Source organism: Anomaloglossus baeobatrachus, chromosome 8 (assembly GCF_048569485.1).
Source record: "Anomaloglossus baeobatrachus isolate aAnoBae1 chromosome 8, aAnoBae1.hap1, whole genome shotgun sequence".
NCBI lineage: Eukaryota > Metazoa > Chordata > Amphibia > Anura > Aromobatidae > Anomaloglossus > Anomaloglossus baeobatrachus.
In genome coordinates this window covers 210,708,685-210,728,574 of record NC_134360.1, presented here as the reverse complement: position 1 = coordinate 210,728,574, position 19,890 = coordinate 210,708,685, and the positions used below count along the sequence as shown (strand labels likewise).

The following is a 19,890-nucleotide window of genomic DNA, read 5'->3' as shown; positions in this document are numbered from 1 at the left end:
AGGGACATCATGCTTTCTCGGGGGCTGTGGAGGCATTATACTATGTTGGGGGCTCTATGAGGATCACACTGTGTGGGAGGACTTCGGGGGTATCAAACTTTCTGGGGGGCTGTGGAGGCATTATAATATGTTGGGGGCTCTGTGTGGGTCACGCTATATGGAGGGCTGTGGGGGCATCATACTGTCTGGGGGACTATGGGGGCATTATACTATGTTGTGGGGCTCTGTGAGGGTCACACTATATGAGGGCTGTGGGGGCATTATACTATGGAAGCATTTTCTGTGTGATGGAACTGTTGATCAATGTACAAAGGCTGAATAACAGGAGCAAAATTATTTATTTTTTATAAAAAGTAAATTTATATTGTTTCGATTATCTGCTATTGATAATTACATACGTTGCAATAAGCCCTATCACTACATTTATTAGTCATCGCAGCGAGTGACCAGACTTAATTCTGCTCAATATTAAGTGATAATCTAAATATGAATATAAAACAATAATTAATTTCAGCCTATAGGTTCGGTACTCCACTGCCTTCATGGTCTCTCATATGGACCCTCAGAAAAATGATTTGCTGTTCTAAGTCATACAATTTTACCAAATTTTCTAGTGGGCTTTCACATCCCTTCTTTTCATGCTCTGCCTTAATTCAGGTCAGTTCAGGACTTTACCTATGCAAATCAACATCTTTAATGGTGCGGCTCCTCAACCGTTGAGATGTAGACTTGCTTTTATGTTTTGGATCATTGTCTTGCTGCATAAACTAATTATGTTTCAGCTTCATCTTGCTGACAGATGACCAGACATTCTTCTTTAGAGATTTCTGGTACAGTGCACAATTCATAATGGCAAGTTGTCCAACTTAATATTGATGTTCAGCTCCTGAGGCTGCAAAGTAGTATCACGCAGCATGTTTGGTTGTTGGTATGATCTCCTTAAAGGGAACCTGTCACCAATATTTTGGCCTGTAAGCTGCGGCCACCACCACCGGTCTCTTATATACAGCATTCTAACATGCTGTATATAAGAGCCCAGGCCGGGGGTATAACATAAAAAAACACTTTATAATGCTTACCTAACGGTCGTGCGGTGGGCCTAATGGGCGTCTCCGTTGTCCAGTGTCGGCGCCTCTTCTTTCAGCCATCTTTGTCCTCTTTCTGAAGCCTGTGTGCACACTCGCCGGTCCTACGCAGGCGCACTACAATATTTTGGTCTGCCCTGCTCAGGACCTGAATGCCGGTGAGTGTGGATGGCGTTGGACCCGTCATGCACCGCGGCTAAAGAAGGAGAACAAAGATGGCCAAAAGCAGCGGCGCCGGCACCGGACAACGGAGACACCCATTAGGCCCACAGCACGAATGTTAGGTAACTATTATAAACTGTTTTTTATGTTATACCCACAGCCTGGGCTCTTATATACAGCATGTTAGAATGCTGTATATAAGAGCCCGGTGGTGGTGGCCGCAGCTTATAGGGCAAAAAAGTGGTGACAGGTTCCCTTTAAATAGGTTGTCCATGCTAATAATATTGATGACCTGATCATTGCAAAGGTCATCAATATTATGTCAGTTGGGGTCTAACACCCCCACTGATCAGCAGCTTTCAGCTCCAATGGTTGCACCTCTCAATGTGTAGTGGTCGTTGCCAAGATCATTTGGAGGTGATCTGCAGTACACAGCAATGACCGCTACATAGGGGGCATCTGACTAGCTAAAGTGGTAGTTTACTTTTTCATTGGGGGAATTAAGGTCCTTTCACACTGCACATTAAATAACCACTGCTAGGCAATATATTTGATGAGGACAGGAGTAAAGTGCAAAATATACATAAATTTTTATTAAATACACAACAAGAAAAATATTGGCTAAAAAGGTACACTACCAAAATAATCTTAGGGATACAAACATGTTGAGCCCAAACTAGTTCACAATAGCAAATCCAATCAATCAAGGGCCAAAGTGCAACTAACCACATTACATGGCAGCTGGTAAACTAGAAGGGTCCAAAATGGTAATTGTAAATCATCAACAAAGGGGGGACTGCATATGAAAGTCGTGGTACAACTGTCAAATCAAAAAAAAAAAAAGGGGGGGGCGTGTCTGTGGAGCTGATGCATCCACTATGGTCACGTGGGACCTCCTTGTGGGATGTGAGGACCTTCATAAATTCTAAATTAGACTGCCATTGGGTGATCGGTACATCAATCACCCGGCGATAGGGAGACGCCAACTCAGTAACCGATGACGACTTCCTGTTATTATCAGGAAGTGCGTCCCTAGTTACCATACAAACCAGGCCGGGACTTTGATGGCAACATCACTTACCCAGTTTATGGATTCTGGGTTTAAATACGTAGCGGCCGAACAACGAGTAGCGTGGGCGCACCACGGATGAGTATATTTAAGACATTCTGACCATCTTAATACATGTTGCTAACGAACGCTTGTTGTTAAGTCAGCATAGGTCACTTCCTGTCCTGACGTCACTTCCAGCCACCCAGCTGTTTGACTTTAGAGGGGGATATATAAGAGGTATATAGGTTAGGGGATCACTACCTTGGTTCCCCACCTTGATAAAGCTATCCTCGCGAAACGCGCATCGGATGGAGACCCCTGGCCGTTCTTAGGGAGACCTCTTGAGTTTTATTGGGACTGCTTTGTCTCTGCTGGTTACATCATACCTATTTTTCACTGCACTTCAGCACTTTAGGTAAGAGAATCCTCTGATTCTGCACACTTGTGCGATATGATTATTTGGTGCTGCTCCTACAGACCTAGCACCAATTAGTACTTCCCCACGGTGTTACCAGCGCGATCGCCACGACCTCCTACCAATACATGGTGGTAGATCGTGGTTTGATTTGACAGTTGTACCACGACTTTCATATGCAGCCCCCCCTTTGTTGATGATTTACAATTACCATTTTGGACCCTTCTAGTTTACCAGCTGCCATGTAATGTGGTTAGTTGCACTTTGGCCCTTGATTGATTGGATTTGCTATTGTGAACTAGTTTGGGCTCAACATGTTTGTATCCCTAAGATTATTTTGGTAGTGTACCTTTTTAGCCAATATTTTTCTTGTTGTGTATTTAATAAAAATGTATGTATATTTTGCACTTTACTCCTGTCCTCCTGCTAATTATTCTCATTATGAGTAATGCTGGCACCCTCCCTACCTCATTTTGGTAGGCCTGGTGCTCATAATTAATTGCTCTTTTTGTGAGTTATGTTTTGTTAATATATTTGATGATCATCGGAAATTTAAAAGGGTGACCTCAGATGTAAAGTAAACGATCTGTAATGGATCACTCAGTGCGCACAGGTTGCCATTGTTCTCGGCAGCGCAGGTCCTGTTTACACAGGACAAGTTTATTTTTACTCTGTCACGTTGATCCTCTGAGGAAGTCGGCAGACTGGCGAAACGCATGGCAACTCCCATACCCACATGGATTTTTTTTTATGCACTTACCACATACTGGTTTATCAGAGAATAACTACCTAGTGAACTATTTGCTTTGCTTTTCTTTTGGACTAGTGAACTTGCATCTTCAAGGAGTATTGCATTAGATGGACTCCATATGTTATATAAAGCTATTTTTTTTATATACAGATTTTGGAGTACTATATATGAAAAATTTTGGAGTACCAGCTATGAAAAAAATCTGCTAAATTGTGATATACACAGTTTTAAATTCACCATTATCCATTATAAATGGCCTCATTGTAATCGGTCGTGACGGTATTGTGAACCGAGCTGACTCAATCTTACTAGAATTGTGCATATATCTATGGATGACACTGTTAGTTTATCAAAAAAGGCTGAAATGATTAAAAATAATTACATATTGTGACATTTGGAATTACATTGATGATAATCTGTTTGAATGATGAGATATTTTATAACTATGTCTTGAATCCATTTTTCAAAGTTGAGTACTACGACCAAAAGCCTGTGAATTATGGATGACTGTACGTATAAATCCCCGTTAGCCGGCCTTAGCTTTCTTAACGTTGTCTTTATTGATTGCTAACGAAAAATGATGGCTATAAGGAAACATACATATCTAGAAGATGCTTCCAAGCTAAAATTACATCTCAATTACACTGGTGAAAATCAATGAAAATAATGTACTGTGTACAAGAGATGTGGACTGGTACAGGCCTCTTGATGAGGAACACTTAATTACACATTAAAACACTTACTCTGGCAAGGTCATTTGTGATTTACTTTAATGAATCTTGTGAAATAGCATTAGATATGATTTTACATTTCCCCGGAGCTGCAAACGGCAGTGTAGAATTGCAATATAATGTCACTGGATGCCATATACCATACATCTAAGGTGATGCACAGCATATTATAGGAATAATACAAGTCGCTAAGGATTTCTGCAAATCTACAAAGACAATTTAGGCTGAGGGTAATATTACTAGTAATACAAAAAAGAAGCACAGCCCGGGACTTATATGCACATTCACAACCATTTTTTTTTTTATCTCAATGCATCCAAATCATAAAGTGTAACCGTCATTTTACTTTTTATTCCTTAAATCAATGGTATATATGAAAATAAGCAACTTTGTAATATACAGTGTCTTGCAAAAGTATTCACCCCCTTGGCATTTTTCATGTTTTGCTGTCTCATGCCCTGGAATTTCACAATTTTTTGGGAAGGGTTTGCATTACTTCATGTAAAGAACATGCCTACAACTGGGAACATTTGCTTTTTTTTCCTTTTTATTGTGAAGCAAACAACAAATAGGATAAAATAACTGAAAGCTTCAGGGTACATAACTATTCCCCCCCTCTTCCACCCTACAGTTAGTACTTTGTGGAGCTTCCTTACAGCTGTAAGTCGCTTTAGATAAGTCTCTATGAGCTTTCTACTGTTATTTTTGCCCATTCCTCAAGGGAAAACTTCTCCAGCTCCTTCAAGTTAGATGATTTCCTCTGGTGAACAGCGATATTCAAGTCTGACCACAGATTCTCAATTGGATTAAGGTCTGGGCTGTGACTCGACCGCTTCAAAACATTTACATGCTTACCCTTAAATTGTCGAGTGGAGAAGAGGTTAAGGTCTGGGCTGTGAATTTACCACTTCAATATATTTACCGTATATGTTTCCAATTAAACCACTCGAGTGTTGCTTTAGCAGAAGCTTTGGGTCATTGTCTTATTGGAAGGTGAACCTCAGTCCCAGTCACAAATCTCTGACAGATTTTCAACCTATTTGTGATCGCTCGGAGTCGCACGTAGGTGTCACACGCAACGAATTTGCTAACGGTGCTGGATGTGCCTTTAGGATGGTGTCACACAGTACGATATATCGGGCGATATGTGATGCACATCCAGCATCGTTAGACATATCGTACCGTGTGACACCTCCGAAAGACTGTGAACAAGCAAAAATACTCACCTTATCGTTGCTCGTTGACACGTCGTTCATTTTCAAAATGTCGGTCCTCCTTCTGTGCTCCGGTTGTTCATCGTTCCCGAGGCAGCACACATCGCTCCGTGTGACACCCCGGGAACGACGAATACAGCTTACCTCTGGCCGCCGGCAATGCGGAAGGAAGGAGGTGGGCGGGATGTTACGTCCCGCTCATCTCCGCCCCTCCGCTTCTATTGGCCGGCCGCTGTGTGACGTCGCTGTGACGCCGAATGTTCCTCCCCCTTCAGAAAGAGGGTGTTCGCCGCCAACAGCGACGTCATCCGGGAGGTAAGTGCGTGTGGCGGGGTTAATGACTTTGTGCGCCACAGGTGAATACTTTTGGAAGGCACTGTATTTTAGTAAAGAAATTTGCTTATTTTTCCCCTGGTTGATCCTTTACTCTCAATTAATGGGCAAAATCTATGAATACAGATTTTTCTATCTCTGAGATAAGAGATAACAGTTGGTGCTTATAATATTCTATGGAAGAAGACACAGACATTCTGCTCTACGTTCTCTTGAAATGACATTTACAGTTCTCCATTGAACTTAATCATCTCCTATCTTATAGTAATGGGAAAAACTATATTCACTAAAGACAATTTGTTTTTTTTTCCATGAATTAAGAATTTTGAAAATTAGGAATCCAGGATGAGAAATAATTAGATTTCTCTAATAAGATATATCACAAAGTTTCTTATTTTCATGTGTTCTATTAATTTACCGGAATTTTTTTCTTTCAAAAGATAGTTACTCTTTAAGCAACTTTGATAAGCCTATATTCAAAATGTTCTTTGTTTTTGCATTTACATGTCCTATACCACTTATGCATGTTGACAAACCTTTAAATATCTAGAATAAAAATAAGTATATACCCTCCAATAAGTAAATAAATATTAGTAATACATTTAAAAAACATAGGGCACTATTTTGATAAAAAAAAGTGTAAAAGCCAGCCCACCACAACAAAGTGTACCTAATCAGGATGGTCCTTAACCCTAGTGTCACTCCTCGCTATGGGCCAGTAGACCTCAAAATAGTAAAAAACTGGCATATCTCTGTGATTCTTGTATGGACAATGTCTGCAAAAATACATGGACATGTGAACAGCCTCAGGCCTCCAACACACATCCGTGAAAAACATGCACGTGTCATACGGTCCGTTTTTCCGGTCCGTGATCCGTTGTGTGCGTGAGTAACGTAACTGACATGTGTTTGTGTTTCCCGTGTGAAATTATCCGTGTGTGATGCAAAATGTCGTTGAAACATGTCGGCTGACAGCAGACAGAGTTGCGCGATGAGAATGAACTCGGGGGAACTTCACCCGACTTCATTGTCATCGCGTGGCTCTGTCTGTGTCGCGTACTGATTAGCGGTTACCCATGCAGGACTCACCGGTGACCACTAATCCCCTGAGTGACTGTAGTGAGCAGCGCGATTAGCGCTGCCGTCACTCAGGTTACCCGCAGCTAGCTGGATCCTCCACCCGTGACCGCAACTCACCTGTGACTTCATCGCTGTCACTCGGGCGACTTGCTGTCACAGTTGAAGGATCCAGCAGTGGCTGCGAGTAACCTGAGTGACAGCACAGCTGATCGCGCGGCTCAACTCAGTTGCTGTGTGGAGCTGGCAGGAGCGGCGGGGTTCTTCTGCTGCTCCTTTCACCTTCTATGTAGCAGAGCTGGAAGCGACGCGGGACCTCCGTTGATTACGCCGGACATGGATGGCTTTTTCGGGCTTAATAAAGTGGTGAACGAGGGTATTTGTTAGTGTTTATTATTCTAAATAAAGGATTTCTTCGGGTGTATGTGTTTATTTACTGTAACTTACAGATTAATCATGGAAGGTATCTCGGGGAAACGCCTGACATGATTAATCTTGGACTTAGTGGCAGCTATGGGCTGCTGCCATTAACTCCTTATTACCCCGATTGCCAACGCACCAGGGCAAATCGGGAAGAGCCGGCTAGAGTCCCATAACTGTTGCGCATCTAATGGATGTGGCTATTCTGGGCGGCTGCTGGCTGATATTGTTAGGCTGGGGAGCTCCCCATAATGTGGGGCTTCCCATCCTGAGAATACCAGCCTTCAGCCGTTTGACTTTACCCTGGCTGGTATCTAAATGAGGGGAACCGCACGTGGTTTTTTTAAAATTATTTATTTTACTGCTCGATATTGACACGCCCACCGTCGGCTGTGATTGGTTGCAGTGAGACAGCTGTCACTCAGCGTGGGGGCATGTCTCACTGCAACCAATCATAGGCGCCGTTGGGCGGGGAAAGCAGTGAATGCGAGCTTGAATAATGAGCGGCCGGCTTTTTCAAAATAGTAAAAGCCGCCGGAGTTTTTTTAACAGCTGTGCAGCGCCGCGCCAGAGATCGGGGAACGGTGAGTATGAGAGAAGGGGGAGACTGACCGACATGGACAGAGAGAGGGACAGACAAGACAGAGAGACCGACCGACGGACTGAGGGAGATTGACCGACATACACAGAAAAAGAGAGAATGACCGACATCGCTAGAAAAAAGCACAAAACGTACACGGAGCATACGGAGATGCATACGTGTTTACTAACCTGTGCGCACATACCCATAGACTTTCATTGGGTCCGTGTGTGCGTGTTCCGTGCAGAAAACGGACATGCTTCCGTGCAAAACGGAAACACATACAGATCACGGACATGCACACACGGACATTATGGAATAACGCACGTGTGACCTCAAACATAGATTAACATTGGTGCACGTTTGTCCGTGTCTCCGGTATATACGGAAACGGAACAAACATGCACGTGTTTCACGGATGTGTTGGAGGCCTCATAAGCGATAATGGGTGTGTGTTCTACCCGTGAAAAACAGAATGAGGCCTTAGAAAGCTATCGCCAAATGCCTCTTCGACTGCCATGATTCTGTCCATTCATATGCTTTCGATAGGGACAGAACAGGGGACGGCTTATCTCCCTGAAAATAAAGGGATCAGGCATCTGAATTCTGCCTCATCCTTTTCTTTCTTGACATCTTCAGATGGAAGTGAGTCTAGTTGGCCCCATTACACATTAGATGATTGACCTGACCCTCTGAAGTCAGCAGTTTGGCAAACTTTCCTCCAATGTGTATGGAGGCCTTAAATATCACTTCTGATAGAGATTAAAAAAAATAGAAATAAACACTTCAGAAAGCAAAAAAGTTTCATATTACACAAATACAAGCAAAGTTTTTTAGACATGGGATTTCTATCTTTACGGTCAGTTGAGGGGATTTGTAATACAGTGGAGAATTTATGAGAGACATTTGGGAGTTCGGTTGGCTAGCCGTGACTCCTGACTATCTCTGTTATCTCTGAATTTTGATTTACAGAAACCTCAAGTGGGAGACGTGTAAACAGGCTACATTTAGCAGAAATAAAAATCTCTAGACGATAAAGTGAAAATTAAATAATACTGAGATTCCCTTAAAGCAGCGATTTCAAACTCTTTTTCACCGATGGCCACATCAACGTTATGGTTGCCTTCAAAGTTTTACTTGTAATTGTAAGAGCTCAAGCAGATCTTCATGCAACATGGTACAGGCACGTTATGCAATGCAGTAACCGGCCAGGGGATGTATGAGAGCTATTCCTGGGTAGTTGGGCTTTACAAGAGCTGTCCCTAGGTAGTAGGGCTGTAGAACAGCTGTCTCAGGGTAGAAGGGCTATAACGGAGATGTCTCTGGGTAGTAGGGTTATAAGAGAGCAGTGTCTGGGTAGTAGGACTATAAAAGAGTCGCCCCTGGGTACATTGGCTAGGGTAGAAGGGCTATTTAAGAGCGGTCCCTAGGTTGTAGGGTTACGGGCGTTGTCCCTGTGTAGTCGGTCTAAGACCTGTCCCTGGATTGTAGGGCTAAGGTTTTTGCCCCTGGGTTGTAGGGCTGAGGGCGCTGTCCCTGGGTAGTAGGACTATCCAAGACCTGTCCCTGGATTGTAAGGCTAAAGGAGCTGACCCTGGATTGTCCCTGGACAGACCTGGAAAGAGACAGACCTGGAAAGAAACAGACCTGAAAAGACCTGTGCCTGGGTTGTAGGGCTAAGAGCACTGTCCCTGGGTTGCAGGGCTAAGGGTGCTGTACCTGGGTAGTAAGGTTAAGCTTCCTGTCCCTAAGTTGTAGGGCTCGGAGTGCCGTCCCTGGGTTGTAGGGCTAATGGTGCTGCCCCTGGGTTGTAGGGCTAATGGCCCTGTTTCTGGGTTGTAGTGCTAATGGCGCTGTCCCTGGGTTGTAGGGCTAATGGCCCTGTCCCTGGGTTGTAGGACTAATGGAGCTATCCCTAGGTTGTAGGGCTAATGGCGCTGTCCCTAGGTTGTAGGGCTAATTGCGCTGTCCCTGGTTTGTAGGGCTAATGGCACTGTCCCTGGGTTGTAGGGCTAATGGCGGTGTCCCTGGGTTGTAGAACTAATGGCCCTGTCCCTGGGTAGTAGGTTTAAGGGCACTGTCCCACATGTGGGTTGTAGGGATAAGGGTGCTATCCCTGAGTTTTAGGCTAAGGGCACTGTCCCAGGCTTGTAGGGTTAATGGCACTATTCCTGGGTTGTAGGGCTAAGAGCGCTGTCCCTAGGTTGTAGGGCTAAGGGCGCTGTCCCTGGGATGTAGGACTAAGGGTGCTGTACCAGGGGTGTAAATCCCACAAACTTCCCCCCAGCATTGCACAAACCCCAAAATACCACCACAGGCATCCCCCAATAATTACACACCCCACTAATTCCTACCTAAAGCATCCACATCTGCATTACAGACACCTCAAATCCCCCCAGAGGCATCATAGAGCTCCCAAATGTCACCGCAGGCATACCCACTGCATTAGAGACCCACAAAATCCCACCACAGGCAATAATGAAAACTTAGCTGCGGTGCGGCTTTCAGAGGCCACAGCCACAGCATGTGATTTTATGCTTCAGAGTCGCATGCCCTCCCTAGGGAGAACACAGCGAGGAGACCACGGCGCTCCGAACCCTGATCTCAGGCACGAGCAACTGCGGTCTCCTATGGAAGAGATTTGCGGCCCCGCAGGTCAGGACCCGCCGCGTCCAGGAGGCAGCGAGTTCTGATCGTGAGCACGTACCTTACCTGCTTGTTGCTGCCCATTACGATAGTGGCCCTATGCCTGGGGTCAGCGCCAGCACGACTTTACTGCAATTGAATCAGTTTGCGTTGCCGCACAGAGGAGCTGTCTGCGCTATACCAATGGCTGCTGCCTGCCAATCAGATGCAAGGAATTGACGTCGCTGTATAACATCACCTCCTTGCATTTGATTGGCGTGCAGCAGCCATTGATATAGTGCAGACAGCTCCTCTGCGCGGCACGGCAAATGGATTCAATTGCAGTAAAGTCGTGCTGGCGCCGGTCCTTTGGCATAGGGCCACGATCATCACAGGGTCTGCGGGCCGCAACAAGCAGCCTCGGGGGCCGCATGCGGCCCGTGGGCCACGTGTTTGAGACCTCTGTTTTAGAAGATAGTATGACCTGGACAGACCTTCATCTTGGAGTACTATGACTATGGACTCAATGTCTTCAACACTGGGGTCACTGTGGTTGACACAAGGAACGCTTGGTAGACATTGGAGCACAGTGTCTGACAGTGGGAGTGCTTTAACCAACATTGAGGGTGTTTGACTTGACAGGGGCAACATAGATGACACCAGCAGCATGAAGGTGGAAACCTGAAGTGTCGCGGGCGGGGAGGACGCCGCCGCTGCTGGTCGTTCGCCAACGCCCGGGTCCGACGCTGCTGCGGCTGCTGCTGCTCGGTGGCTCGAGCGGTGGGCCGGATCCGGGGACTCGAGTGGCGCTCCTCGCCCGTGAGTGAAAGGGGTGGTTGGTTTGGAGGATTTAGTCCGTGATGCCACCCACGGGTTGTGGTGAAGGTAGGCACCACCGCTGCTGGTGACGGGGATCCCGGGAGCGATGGTATGGAGCAGCTGGGATGTTGTTTTCCCCCTCCGTGGGTAGGGGTCGGTGGTCCCGGGGCCCGGTGGTGTGACGGAGAGGCAGGGTTGGTGAGGTGCAGGGGTGCAGGGACAGCGCGACGCGGTGCCGGATGGCACGGGTGTACTCACTCAGTAAAGGCTACTTTACACGCTGCGATATTGGTACCGATATCGCTAGCGTGGGTACCCGCCCCCATCTGTTGTGCGACACGGGCAAATCGCTGCCCGTGTCGCACAACATCGCCCAGACATGTCACACATACTTACCTGCCCGGCGACGTCGCTGTGACCGGCGAACCGCCTCCTTTCTAAGGGGGCGGTTCGTTCAGCGTCACAGCGACGTCACAGCTGCGTCACTGGACCGCCACCCAATAGAAGCAGAGGGGCAGAGATGAGCGGGACGAACATCCCGCCCACCTCCTTCCTTCCGCATAGCGGCCGGGAGGCAGGTAAGGAGAGCTTCCTCGTTCCTGCGGTGTCACACGGAGCGATGTGTGCTGCCGCAGGAACGAGGAACAACTTCGTTACTGCTGCAGTAACGATTTTTGAGAATGGACCCCCATGTCACCGATGAGCGATTTTGCACGTTTTTGCAATGATGCAAAATCGCTCATAGGTGTTACACGCAACGGCATCGCTAATGCGGCCGGATGTGCGTCACCAATTCCGTGTCCCCAACGAGTTCGCATTAGCGATGTCGTAGCGTGTAAAGCCCCCTTAAGAGATGCACAAAGTCCTCGGTAAACCAAATGGCTGGATGGACGGGTCCCGCAGCCGGCTGCAGTGTCTCTCCCCGGACAGGTGATGGCGGCTGTCTTTCTCTGCACCTTTGTGTACTTGTTTGACTACTATGGATCCCCAACGGTAGTCCGCTCCCTGGTGTATGGATGCCGGAGGAGCCCGTTTGCCCGCAGGCGCTGGCCCTTAGGTCTCTAGCCTTAGGCGGTAGCTGTATACCCTCACGGTGTGGGCGGTTGCCTTCTATCGGGTCTTTGGCTGTTAGGAAACCCCTGGGGTTCCGGTCACACTCGGATTTAAGTATTGTCGGCGTCTCCAAGCCTGGTCGGGGTCCGATGGCCCTGCCTGTGTGTGCTGGCTTCACTTCGCTCCCCGGTCGGTACCGGCGGGCCAACACCCGACCCCGGTCCTACGGTTCCGCGTTGCTTCACCACTCCTGCAGACGGCCACCACCGTGTGCCAACCTTGCTGTCAGTGCCTGGGTCACAAACCCAGACACCCAAGTGTTTACTCCTCACTCTTCAAACTCCAAAACTCAACTGTCACTTTTCCCGCCTCCAGGCCTGTGAACTCCTCGGTGGGTGGGGCCAACCGCTTGGCTCCGCCCCACCTGGTGTGGACATCAGACCCTGGAGGGAGGCAACAGGGGTTTTGTTTCGCTAATGTTACTGTCTAGTGGGGGTGGGGGTGTTTGAGTGTGATCTGTGACGACCTGGCTAGTCCAGGGCGCCACAGAAGCACTATTATATTGTAATTGTGGTTGGCAATCTTATAGGGAAACTATAGTATTGTAATTACTCACAGCGGCTTGGTGCATTCCGCTGACACCTGAGAAATATGGTAAATAAAGCCACTAAGCCACTGGTGGACACAGACAGAAAAGAATCCCTGTGCAAGAACAGTATATGGCCCTTTTCAGTTCAATAATCCACCAAAATTCACAATTCCACCTGTGTTGGAAGTAGAAATGGGCCCCCTTACCTCTTGGCCCCTGTGCGGTTGCACCAATGATATGTCCATTTGTTGAGGTGAGACACTAGGGGTCTCTCAAGGTCTGACTGCTCTTTCAGATTATAATGTCATGTGTGCACGCGGGAAGAAATAAACAGACATAAATCGGTTATGAGCTTCCTTCCATGATGGACGCCAAAGGAATTCTACTCGTTCACAAAACTTTTATAGTTCCAGATAAGAAAACGGTGTAGACAAAATATAGTCCAATCAAGTATCTCAGGTCGGGCTCGGGGCGTGTAGCAACTTGCATCGTGTCTACTGAATTGGTTGTTCCAAACTTTAGGTGTTTTCAATCACCTTAGGCGTTGTCCATAATGCAGGTGCCATCTTTGAGTTATATATGCTGGCATTTTGTATTAAGGAAGATCACTGAATATACCGTAGTTATATATGTGTTAGGAGAAAACAAAAGCATTTATAAATATATATGTTAGGCTACATCAACTAAACTACATATTTGGGTGTGTGAAATGGCTGAATTAAGTATTTCAGGTTACTCAATTCTTAAGGCCGCTTTATATGCTAGCGTTCACACCCGCCCCCGTCGTTTGTGCGTCACGGGCAAATTGCTGCCCATGGCGAACAATTTCGCTAAGCCCCGTCACATGCACATACCTTACTAGTGACGTCGCTGTGGCCGGCGAACAACCTCTTTTTAAGGGGGCGGTTCGTACGGCGACACAGCGACGTCACACAGCAGGCCACCAATAGAAGTGGAGGGGCGGAAAGCAGCCGTATTCACGTCACTCCCACCTCGTTGCCGGAGGACGCAGGTACGGTGTTGTTCGTCATTCCCGGGGTGTCACACGTAGCGATGTGTGCTGCCTCAGGAATGACGAACAACCTGCGTCCAGCGCGAGCAACGATATTTGGAAAATGAACGAAGTGTCAACGATCAACGATTTGGTGAGTATTTGTGATCGTTAGCGGTCGCTCGTAAGTGTCACTTGCAACGACATCGCTAAAGAGGCCGGATGTGCGTCACGAATTCCGTGACCCCCAACGATATCACGTTAGCGATGTCGTTGCGTGTAAAGCGGCCTTTACACATCAATGACTAAACCACAGTAATGTTGGAACAGATTATTAAAGGACACGTGTCAGCGTACTATTATATGTGAAAGTAGTGGTATGCTGTATATGATCTCATCTCCCAATAAATATTATATATTTTTTGTTGAGATCAGATGAGCCAATCAAAAGAAAATGTAGTGTAGATTTCCTATGCAAATCAGGCTAAAAGTGCGCTGGGGGAATGTCAATGCACTTGGTAGAAGTCCGCGTTCTTTGACACACCCCACAAGTGCACGTCCAGCCTTATATGCACATGGCATCTATGCTAGATTTCTAAAGACTGGTATCTTGAGACTTTAAAAATGGCTCCAGTTTATTAGAGCGAAAAGCCGCTGTAAAGCCATACTACTAAAAAGTGAGCTGACAGGTTCCTATTAAGTTAATTTTTCTAAACTGCAGAAGTTTACGGTATATCTTCTTGTCTTTTTCCTTTATATCTATATTTAAATAATTGATAAAACTATATCTACTTAAGGCTGCTTTACACCAGGCAATCTATCGTGCGATAGATCATCGGGGTCACGGTTTTTGTGACGCACATCCGGCATCGCTGGCGATGCCGGCCTGTGTGACACCTCCTAGCGACGCAGTATCGTTCACAAATCGTGAGTCGGGTACTGCTCGTTAGGTTCCATAATATCGTTTACTTTAGTTGACCATCGTTTCCGTGGTAGCACACGTCGCTCCGTGTGACACCACGGGAACGATGAGCAGCTCACCTGCCTCCCGCGGCCGCCGCCGTCTCTATGTGGAAGGAAGGAGGTGGGCGGGATGTTTACGTCCCGCTCATCTCCGCCCCTCCGCTTCTATTGGCCGGCGCCCGTGTGACGTCGCTGTGACGCCGAACGTCCCTCCCACTCCAGGAAGTGGACGTTTGCCGCCCACAGCGAGGTCGCACGAGAGGTAAGTATGTGTGACGGGGTTTACTAACTTTGTGCGACACGGGCAGCGATTTGCCCGTGACGCAAAAAGGACGGGGGCGGGTACGATCGATTGTGAAATCGCACAATCGGTCGTACCGTGTAAAGCAGGCTTTACACAGGCTGTCTTCTCTTTCAAGGGAATCTGTCACCAGGTTTTGCCACTTAATCTGAGAGCAGTGTAACGTAGGGGCAGAGATCCTGATTCCAGCGATGTGTCACTTACTGGGCTGCTTAGAGTAGTTTTGATAAAATCACAGTTTAATCAGCAGTAGATTATCATTACAGGACTATTGGGCCTGCTGCAGGTAGAACAAATAATCAGATGTAAGTCATCTTATTTTAAATAAAATTATTCTGTCCAAAACCCTCAATCACTGTATAACACCCGCAATGAATAGGAGTCATATGGAGGATCTGTCACCATATTTTTGCTCCCCCATCTGATAACATCATGATGTTGGGGCAGAGACCCTGATTCCAGCGATGTGTCACTTACTGAGCTGCTTGCTGCTGTTTTGATAAAATCAATGTTTGCTCTGCTGCAGATCTAGCAGCTCCCTGAATGCTGAGCTCGTTATAATCCCGCCTCTACCACTGATTGTACACTGTGCATAGGCAGAAAGATGCCAATCAGTGGTGGGGGCATGGTTATAAAGAGCTCATTAACATGGAGGACTACACAGCAACAGGTTTACTAGTCCTCTGGTGATAATCTACCGCTGATGACTATAAAATGCTGAAACTATGAATTTATCAAAACTACACAAAGCAAGTTCCATATTGAAGGAATCAGGGTCTCTTGCTCCTACATCATGCTGATTTCAAATTAGGTGGCATAAACCTGTGACAGATTCCATTTAAAGGGAATCGGTCACCAGGTTTTTGCCACCTAATCTGAGAGCTGCATAATGTAGAGGCAGAAATCCTGATTCCAGCGATGTGTCACTTACTGGGCTACTTAGTATAGTTTTGATAAAATCACTGTTTAATCAGCAGGAGATTATCATTACAGGATTACATTGCGTGCTGCAGAGAAAACACTGATTTTATCAAAATGACAACAAACAGCTCAGTAAGTGACACATCACTGGAATCAGGGTCTCTGTTTCTACATTATGCTGCTCTCCGATTGTGGAGCAAAAACCTGGTGACAGATTACCTTTAAGTAACTCTATCTAAAAATATCACCTATCAAGCTTTTCCGAAACGTGTCGGCATATGTGAATTATACATATTTTGAAAACATTGATTAAAAAAATAAATAAATAAATTACCAAATAAACTGCGTTTACCGTCACGTTATCGCTTAATAGCTGCTTATCGCGGGAAGAAATAGATGCTTGTCACCTTTCTGGCTTTGACATGTGGATGTTAAGTGCAATGTGAAGTTATTTAAGGTAAAGTGATGTATTTTCAAAGTGTTAAAAAAATTCATAAAACTGAAGAACGACTTTTCCTCTTACGAATGTATTCTATTTACTTCACTTATTTATTTTATGCCTTTTCTTTCTCCCATAGGGAATTAACTGGTATCACTGGAAAGGCCACGAGTTCTCCATTCCATTTGTCGAGATGAAGATGAGACCCTACAACCAGCGTACAATGAAGAAGCGCTCCCTTAATCTCTGATCTTAGTTGACCCATTATTCGACTTATTCCCCCCTCCCCACCACATCTACCTAGTGCTGCCCTCCACACACTATTGGACCTCCACAAACTCCTACACACATAGACCAGTGGTGGCCAATATTATATTTTTTCGGGGACCTTGGTATCTACAACTACCACCAATTGTCACATAGACAACTACCAATGGTCAACATGTTGTCCACCACTGTTTCTGCCCATACATGTAACATTGATACATCGTTTTGCTAAGCATTGATGATATCCAATGTTCTTCGACCCTACACTTTCCTACTTTCAACATTCTTTATTGTACAGAACCCTTTTTCCCCCATTTTCCATTCCGATATATTAAAATTATTTCGACCCACCACCCCAGCCTTTCAGCACCATGGAGACTTCTCAATTATCCCTTGTCGGGACGACTGACCTCCACCTAGTCAGTTGTCTTTTTTTCTTGTCCATCGGGGCATGGTGCTGTATAATTGTCTATATGCCTTGCTCTCTATGGAACTTTAGACCCTTTTATCACCCGGCCAAACTTTTTTTCCGATGTCAAGAATAATTGTCTTGCTAATGATCGATGTGCCAAATTTTTAGCCCCATATCTCTTGCACTTCCAAGTATTTTTAATCACTCTTTTTAAAACATTGCTTGACATATGCAAGAGAAGGAGGCTTCCTTTGTAGGACTGAAGAAACCGAAGACACCCAGGAACCTTTAGTGACCCTTTCCCAGACTCCATCATTGACAGCACCGGTTATCTAGGTTATGTAGGAGATCCGCACCTTCTCATATATGCCATTGATACATTGCATTGGCCAAAAAATAAGCACACCAGTGCTTTATTGCCTTACAGCATAGAGGTATAAGTGATTTGGCCACATGGTGTTTCTTACCAGTATCCCATTTTTTGTTTTTTTTAGGGGGGGTAGGGTGTTATTATTTTTTCAATTTCCTTTCTCATTAGAATTATTCTATTCCCTGTATTAGAGCCAAATCATATGCCGATACCCGACGTTCTAAAAACTGGAGAACGTATACGCAAGGTCGTACGACCGGTAAGGATATAGGATGCATTAAGAATGACCGAAATTTGGGAAGCAGGTCCTAACTGCCAAACAAGAGACTACTGAGAGGTGCCTGCCAAAAAGGGTGAATTGCCCTATGTAATCTTGTATCTCTAGTCCTGGATGCTGTTAGCTGATGTATAGATCCTTTTTTTAATGCATTTTCTATACGTTATTAAAAGATTCCTATGGGATGATATTCTGTGTGTCAGAGTCTCTTTTATGAGAGTTTGTAGAGCCCCAACCAGTCCTCGTGAGATCTACAAAACATCATTTCGCTGAACAGTTTTCCATTCTGAGGACCTTGTCCCTGAGGTCTTCATCATGCACAATGAGGAATACTCTACGGCCGCTCTTCTACATGTTCCATTTACTTTTAATTCAAAAAAGCATTATTTTGTGAATTCCATTATAATGGTTTCTCAATAGAACGCTGAGCTGAATCATGGATTGTCGGGATCCGTTTTAAGTGCAAAGTCCACAAACTCTGTCATCACTAAGGGCTATTAGCACTCGGTAATATGAAAAGAATGAATTTTAGAAATTGCAGCTATCTTTTGTCCTTTTATTTCACTGTAGCGGCTATCACTTTATTCTCACTTTTTATTAGTCCATCATTAGTGATCTTTATTTTTATGGTTATACAGGCAGTCGCCGGGTTATGAATTATATGTGTTCTGTAGCTTCATTCATAACCCAAATTAGAATGCAATTGGAACAGAATGGGGGGGGGGGGGGGAGAAATAATGCCTCATCACCTGCCCACCTTCCGGTCTTCATCTTTCCACCATCATGTGCAGCACTTCTGGCCATGTCCTTATGCCATGCACTGACTTCCTGGGCCCTATAATCTCAGAGATGTGGAGCACAATGGCAGAAAGAAGAGGACTGGACAGTGAGTAGTGGGGCAGCTGGAGAGGTGAGTATTTATTTTATCAATGTTCACCACTCCTGCCACCCTGCTGCTTGCAATTCGGTCTTCATTTTTCCTTCTTTAGCTATCGGGAGGGAGGGGGCAAGGGGAGCAGTCACTCTGGGCCCTTCACTCAGAGGGGCCCACCCAGAGCCACCAATGCTCTTGACTATATCAGACTGCACAGTGCGCCGTTATAGTTATGCTGTGTTGTATAGCAGGGGGACGTGATCTCCCTGAATTACCTTCTCATTTATGTAGACCGCAACGCGCTTTAAGGCTGCCATCTACTGAACAGCAGGTGATGCAGTGGCCAAGGCACCGGCGCATGCACAGGACATCAGAGTCCCTGCGCAGTGACGTCATCGTACTGGGACTCTGCGTCCTTTGCACATGTTTGCGATATGACAGCGTCTTGCCGTGCCGATGCACTTGTCAGAATCCTGAATTAGGTGAGTATATGGTGTTTTTTTAATTTTATTTACAACTTGTGCTCGACTGTGGGGGGCATCAAAAACAATAGCAGACCCTCACAGTGTGGGAGGCCCTGAACAGTGTGGGGACCCTCATGCATCGTAGTGAGGGCTATTATACAGTTTATGGGCTAATGTGGGACTATTACAGAGTTTGGGGGCTAATGTGGGGCCATTATAGCATTTGAAAGCTAATATGGGGGCATTGTAAAGTGTGAGATCTAATGTAGGAGCCATTATACAATGTGGGGGCCCTCGTACAGTGTGGGGGGGCCCTTATATAATGTAAGTGGGTACCTCATAAATTGTATGGACATCTATGGGAAGTCCTCAAAATGTGGGGGCCATTTTACAGTATAGGAGATAATATGGGGGTCATTATACAGTTTAAGGACTACTGTTGGGGCCATCAGAGAGTGTGGGAGCCACAGTCTATTAGGGGAGCTGTGGGCTCATTATACTGTGAAAAGGGAGTTGTACATTGGGGGACTCAGAGGACATAATTAAATGTTAAATAGGCACTTAAACATTATTGTTATAGGCACTCATGGTATTGTTATTGTCAGATAGACACACAGGGACATTATTACTTTCTAGGGGGCAAAATGTGGGCACTGCAATATTATCTAGTGGACAGTTTCATTATACTGCATTTTACTACAGTGAT

At 45.7% G+C, this 19,890-nt stretch overlaps 1 protein-coding gene across 2 annotated transcripts in view; it reads left to right on the top strand.

Annotated features, from left to right (window-relative positions):
* The window catches only part of TNR (tenascin R), a 616,331-nt gene extending 598,295 nt beyond the window's left edge, over positions 1–18,036 (top strand). For both annotated transcript variants that reach the window (XM_075320147.1, XM_075320148.1), the window contains one exon: positions 16,660–18,036. In XM_075320147.1, the coding sequence (XP_075176262.1) occupies positions 16,660–16,770 (111 nt within the window). In that variant the 3' untranslated portion in view covers positions 16,771–18,036. The remainder of the gene's footprint in view (positions 1–16,659) is intronic.
* Positions 18,037–19,890: the final 1,854 nt, after the last annotated feature.